The 5,358-nt window shown below is 40.6% G+C and overlaps 2 protein-coding genes across 5 annotated transcripts in view; one reads left to right on the top strand and one right to left on the bottom strand.

The window, feature by feature from the left end:
• LOC113209954 (deoxynucleoside triphosphate triphosphohydrolase SAMHD1-like) overlaps window positions 1-935 on the bottom strand; it is a 10,433-nt gene extending 9,498 nt beyond the window's left edge. Inside the window, exon 1 of the mRNA XM_026427730.2 lies at window positions 668-935. The gene's annotated coding sequence lies outside the window, so the exon portion shown is untranslated. The remainder of the gene's footprint in view (window positions 1-667) is intronic.
• The window catches only part of LOC113209951 (trifunctional purine biosynthetic protein adenosine-3), a 12,560-nt gene that overhangs the window by 5,354 nt on the left and 1,848 nt on the right, over window positions 1-5,358 (top strand). Inside the window, exons 1-14 of one of the 4 annotated variants that reach the window (XM_052268339.1) lie at window positions 1,187-1,325; window positions 1,680-1,767; window positions 1,918-2,004; window positions 2,090-2,337; window positions 2,403-2,583; window positions 2,664-2,886; window positions 2,985-3,115; window positions 3,205-3,328; window positions 3,434-3,656; window positions 3,922-4,144; window positions 4,260-4,458; window positions 4,542-4,793; window positions 4,906-5,109; window positions 5,202-5,354. In XM_052268339.1, the coding sequence (XP_052124299.1) occupies window positions 1,690-1,767; window positions 1,918-2,004; window positions 2,090-2,337; window positions 2,403-2,583; window positions 2,664-2,886; window positions 2,985-3,115; window positions 3,205-3,328; window positions 3,434-3,656; window positions 3,922-4,144; window positions 4,260-4,458; window positions 4,542-4,793; window positions 4,906-5,109; window positions 5,202-5,354 (2,326 nt within the window). In that variant the 5' untranslated portion in view covers window positions 1,187-1,325; window positions 1,680-1,689. Of the gene's footprint in view, window positions 1-1,186; window positions 1,399-1,679; window positions 1,768-1,917; window positions 2,005-2,089; window positions 2,338-2,402; window positions 2,584-2,663; window positions 2,887-2,984; window positions 3,116-3,204; window positions 3,329-3,433; window positions 3,657-3,921; window positions 4,145-4,259; window positions 4,459-4,541; window positions 4,794-4,905; window positions 5,110-5,201; window positions 5,355-5,358 lie in introns of those variants that run through there. The other 3 variants (XM_052268338.1, XM_026427724.2, XM_026427725.2) reach the window with 3 other exon arrangements.

Below are 5,358 nucleotides of genomic sequence, written 5' to 3'. Positions count from 1 at the left end.
CCCCTCCCCGCCCCCACGACCACGACGGTGCGCCTGCACTACGACCACCAGCTGCAGCTCGAGGGCGCTAGTGTCAAGTGGCTGGCCGCCGCGGCTAAATAGTCCAGGCCAGCGTTTTTACTACACCCGGGCCCGGGGCACGCACCGCACAGTCATATAAACACAGCCGGCGAGGGCTCGAAGTGGAGCGAAAGGGGGGGGGGGACTGTCAAAATAGAAATAAATAAACCCCAAACCAAAACTGAGGACGTCCATGAGCGCAGCTTTTAAAACTTCCAGAAGAAATCCGAACCCTGACAGGGCCGCGTTCAAGGTCAAGAGTCTTAAAATAGGGGTAGGAGTATGAAAAGTGAAACATGTACGTGTCATAGAATGCATAGTACTGCACAGTGCAACCCGGCCCGACCGGTTTGCTCAGGCATCGCCATTTATGGTCACTGCGGTGGAATGCTCTTACCCCCCCCCCCCCCGATCGATGCGGCCATCCCTCCGCTATTCGTCTTGTGGGCGAATAGTTAGGTTATAATTTATTGCAAGTGCTAGGGCTAGAACGGTTGCCATTTTTCTAGACATTTATCACAAATGCCCGCAACATGCCGAATTCTTAAGCAAATTACCCCTTGCGATGACGCCTTCAGTGGCGCAAACGATAAAACAGTGTACTCACCAGCAGAAGCTCCAAAGCAGACGGACGCACAAACCACACAACTCAAAGAAACTAAGCCAAAGGCTTGGCGATATCTAATGAAGGAGTACACTAAAGCTTGAACTGAAATTTGACCTAGTTTTCATCAAAGTGATCCGATTACTACATTCCTATGTTGAGTCGATGTGCCGAGATTCACCAATAATTGTATCCATGACAACAAACCACACAGCAGACAACACAAGCAGAAAGCTGAATCCCAAATCGATACCAGCGTGGATAGATCGACCTCAGATCGATAGATATCGACAGCTTGTCTCTTGACCCATACCAACACAAGAGCTAGAAATTTCGACCAAAAAAGTTGAAGTACGGATTGTTTTTGATTAAGATATCAAAATTTAACTGAATTCTTTCTTTCCTAGTTAATTATGTTTATCATGGGATACATTTAATAGCAAAATTTGAAATTGGCCGAAAGTACACCTTCAGTGGCCGTTCGTCAGCCTGACACAGTCGGCCATGGCGGGGGCCTTGTGTTATTTGATGTGGAGGTCATGTGTAGCTGATGAGGTTAGACTTGATCTGCGGGTTTCTCTCATCGGGTGATATAACGATCTTTCCAATCCCTATCAGAACTGCCCGACCCGACATCAGTCCTTTTTCGTTTACGTGCAGGGTGTGTGTGATTTGGGGGCAAGGCTCAAACGTTGATCCGTATTTGTTCCCGGATTTGCGTGCCGCTCTAACAGGTGTTTGTCATTAATCCTTTGAATGCTTCTGTTATGTAACTTATTGGTTTAATGTTTTCATCCCATTTACTGAGCTTTTATCATCATCTCTATCGTTACATCATCATATTTTATGTTAAATTTCCTTCTACTGAGCTGAGTAAGCTCCCTGATCTCACTTATTGTCTTCTTTGGACAAACAAATTGGGCTATACCCACCTTCCATTAACATTCTTTTTTTTCCCCAATGGGATTCAAATTTCTCTTAGCACCTCTTAATTTGCTTTTCCTTTCTGTTGCAGATACGTAATCATGTCTCAAAACGTTTTGGTCATTGGAAGTGGGGGCCGTGAGCATGCTTTGTGCTGGAAGTTGGCTCAGTCCACTGAGGTAAGATTGGTTTTCCATTTATATTTTCTTAAACCTTAAACAGGAGGATTCTACCGATACTAATTAAATGACTACCTGCTTGATAGACTTCTGCATTACATACAGGAGGCTATTTTATTCATCATGTGAATTTATCTAATTTTTCTACAGGTCAAGCAGGTGTTTATTGCCCCTGGAAATGTGGGAATCATTGGCGATAAAATTAAATCAGTGTCTGTTAATGTAGCTGACCATCCGGTAAGCTTGAAATAGAAATAACATTTGCAAAAAGATCCTCACTGTGATAACAATTGTAGTATTAGTTTTTTTATTTTTGTTTTAGGCTCTTGTGAAGTGGTGTACTTCAAACTCTGTAAGTCTCGTTGTTGTTGGACCTGAGAATGAGCTAGTGACTGGAATTGCTGATGCTTTACAAAAAGCCAATATTCACTGCTTTGGACCCAGCAAAGAGGCTGTTCAGATTGAGAGCAACAAAGAATGGGCCAAACTTTTCATGGATCGCTACGAAATTCCAACAGCACGTTGGGGCTCTTTTACACAGGCGGAGCATGCTAAAAAGTTCATCAACAAGTAAGTTGTATTTTTCTCCTTTTCTTTGTTTGTCAGCATTGTCTAATATATTTTCTGTATTATAGCTCCACATTCCCAGCTCTTGTTGTGAAGGCAAGTGGTCTTGCTGCTGGTAAAGGTGTAGTTGTCGCATCAAATACTGAGGAAGCCTGTGCAGCAGTGGATGAAATGCTCACTGACCAGAAATTTGGCTCTGCTGGTAATACAGTAGTTGTAGAAGAAATTCTTGAAGGAGAGGAAGTATCTGTAAGAACTTTTACCTTTTCTTAATCTGTAAATGTTGTCATGTGTTACTATTTTCTTACTGACCTTTGCATTATTTTTAGGTCCTTGGATTTTGTGATGGCAAAACAGTTAAAGCTATGCTGCCAGCTCAAGACCACAAACGTCTTCTTGATGGTGACAAGGGACCCAACACTGGTGGAATGGGAGCCTACTGCCCTTGTCCTCTCCTAAATGAAAAGCAGCTTAAAGAAGTTGAAAAGAGCATCTTACAGAAAACTGTTGATGGGCTCAACAAGGAAGGCAAAAAGGGAATTCCATTTGTTGGTGAGTTATCTGTTATCTCTAAAAATGTTTCTTTTATTTTGGAGTTAATCACCTGTTATTTTTTGCCCATGCTTTTTTTTTTGTCTTTTTTCCTTAAGGCATACTTTATGCTGGATTGATGGTTACCAAGGAAGGACCAAAGGTTCTTGAGTTCAATGCCCGATTTGGAGATCCAGAAACTCAAGTTCTACTTCCGCTTTTGGACACTGATCTGTACCAGATAATGAAGGTACAGCTTTTTGATTCTTGATTTTTTTCCCCCTTTTCTCTAGTCATCTATTTGGTAAACAATCACCTAAAATGACATTATTTGAACAGGCGTGTTGTAAGGGAGAATTACACAACCAAATCATAAATTGGAAACAGAACATGTATGCAGTTGGTGTTATCATGGCTAGTCGTGGTTACCCTGAAACATCTACCAAAGGATGTGTTATCACAGGTATGAAATGCATTAATTTCTTACCCTTTCTTACCAGCTCTTCCCATCTCCTCCAAAAGAAAATCTTTTAGAACATTTTATACAAGCTAATCTGTTGTTTCATAGGTATTGATGAGGTTTCCAAGCTTCCTGACCATATTGTCTTCCATAGTGGCACCGCCAAAAATGAAAAGGGTGAAATTGTGACAAATGGAGGAAGAGTTTTGATGCCTGTGTCTCTAGCTTCAAGTTTACCACTTGCTGTTGCACAGGCAACTAAAGCTTGTGATAAAATTAAATTTGATGGCGCACAGTTCCGACGAGATATTGCTCACAAAGGAATCTCAAGGTTTGGTTCATAATACAATTAAAACTCTCATACTGTTATCAGTAAATTTCCAAATTTTTATAATTTTTATGTGAATAAAGTTGCTTTTTTAGAATTTGGAATCTCCTTAATTTCTTTTTTTCTTCAAATTCTATTCGTTGATTTTACCCCAAAACTAGCACTTTGGCTTCCTAAAAGCAGATATTTTTGACTAATGTCAAATGAATAAGTGAACATTCTCATTTACAGTAGAACCTAAGAATAATACCTAATAAATTATTTACAGGTCAATTTTGTCTTATGGTAAAATGACTTACAAAGCAAGCGGTGTTGATATTACTGCTGGAGATGATCTTGTGTCTCGCATCAAACCATTAGTGGCCAGAACAAAACGCACTGGAATGGTTGGTTCAATCGGAGGCTTTGGTGGTCTCTTTGATGTTTCAGCTGCTGGGTACAAAGACCCTTTGCTTGTCTCTGGTTCTGATGGTGTTGGCACCAAGTTGAAGGTTGGTTTCAACATTAAAAAATTCATTGAAAATGAAATAAAGAAATCCTTAATTTTTGTCTTTAAAAACTCTAACCTTTGGAGCATTTAAACTTATTAATATATATTGTAAACAGGTTGCCCAGGCTTGTGGAATCCATTCTACCATTGGAATAGATCTTGTTGCTATGTGTGTGAATGACATATTGGCCCATGGTGCAGAGCCCTTGTTCTTCCTGGATTACTTTGCCTGTAGCTCTTTGGATGTGTCAGCAGCATCCCAAGTAATTGCAGGAATCAGTGAAGGATGTCATTCTGCTGACTGTGCCTTGATTGGTAACAACTTTTTTGTGTTTTTTAGAAGAAAAAAAATTGTGGTGAAACTAGAATCATAATAATAATATTTTTTTGGTATGTAGGTGGAGAAACAGCTGAGATGCCTGGTTTGTATGCTCCTGGTGATTATGACTTGGCTGGTTTTGCTGTTGGTGCTGTGGAAAAGTCAAGTCTTATGCCTCGCACAAACGAAATAAGTGCTGGTGATGTTGTCATTGCTCTTCCCTCTAGTGGTGTTCATAGCAATGGCTTCAGTTTAGTTCGGAAAATCGTTGAAAACTCAGGACTGAAATATTCCGACCCTTCTCCTTTCACCACATCTGGGAAATCCCTTGGTAAATCACGTTCTTTTGTTTTTTGTATACATTTACATTTTAAAAATACAGCATCACGTCTTTTCCTTTATCTTTTGATTCTCAATATCATCTATCAAAAATTTGCTTGCAGGTGAGGAACTTCTTGCTCCAACAAAGATATATGTAAGGAGTGTTCTGGCTGCCTTGCAGAGTGGTCGCGTCAAGGCTCTTGCTCACATTACGGGTGGTGGTCTAACAGAAAACATTCCTAGGGTTCTTCCTCCAGGCACCCGAGTTAGAGTAGATGCCACTGCTTGGAACATTCTTCCAGTTTTCGCTTGGCTTGCTGCAGCAGGTTAGTTAAATACCAGTTCAGAGTCATGCTTTAAATAAACCTTGTGACATATGTCGCCTCCAATTGTCAACTGTGTTTAATTTTCATCTAAGGTGGTGTAAATGAGTATGAAATGCTCAGAACATTCAACTGCGGTGTTGGTCTTATCTTGGTTGTGAGTCCCAATAATGTTAAAGAAGTTATGAGTCTAATAGTTGGTGAGAAAGCAACAATTATTGGAGAAGTTGAGAAACTACCAGCTGGCGGTAA

This window comes from Frankliniella occidentalis, unplaced genomic scaffold (assembly GCF_000697945.3).
Source record: "Frankliniella occidentalis isolate FOCC.00 unplaced genomic scaffold, Focc_3.1 Scaffold67, whole genome shotgun sequence".
NCBI classification, from domain to species: Eukaryota; Metazoa; Arthropoda; class Insecta; order Thysanoptera; family Thripidae; genus Frankliniella; species Frankliniella occidentalis.
Note: the sequence above shows the minus strand (reverse complement) of the source record. Positions and strands in the feature narration are given on the sequence as shown.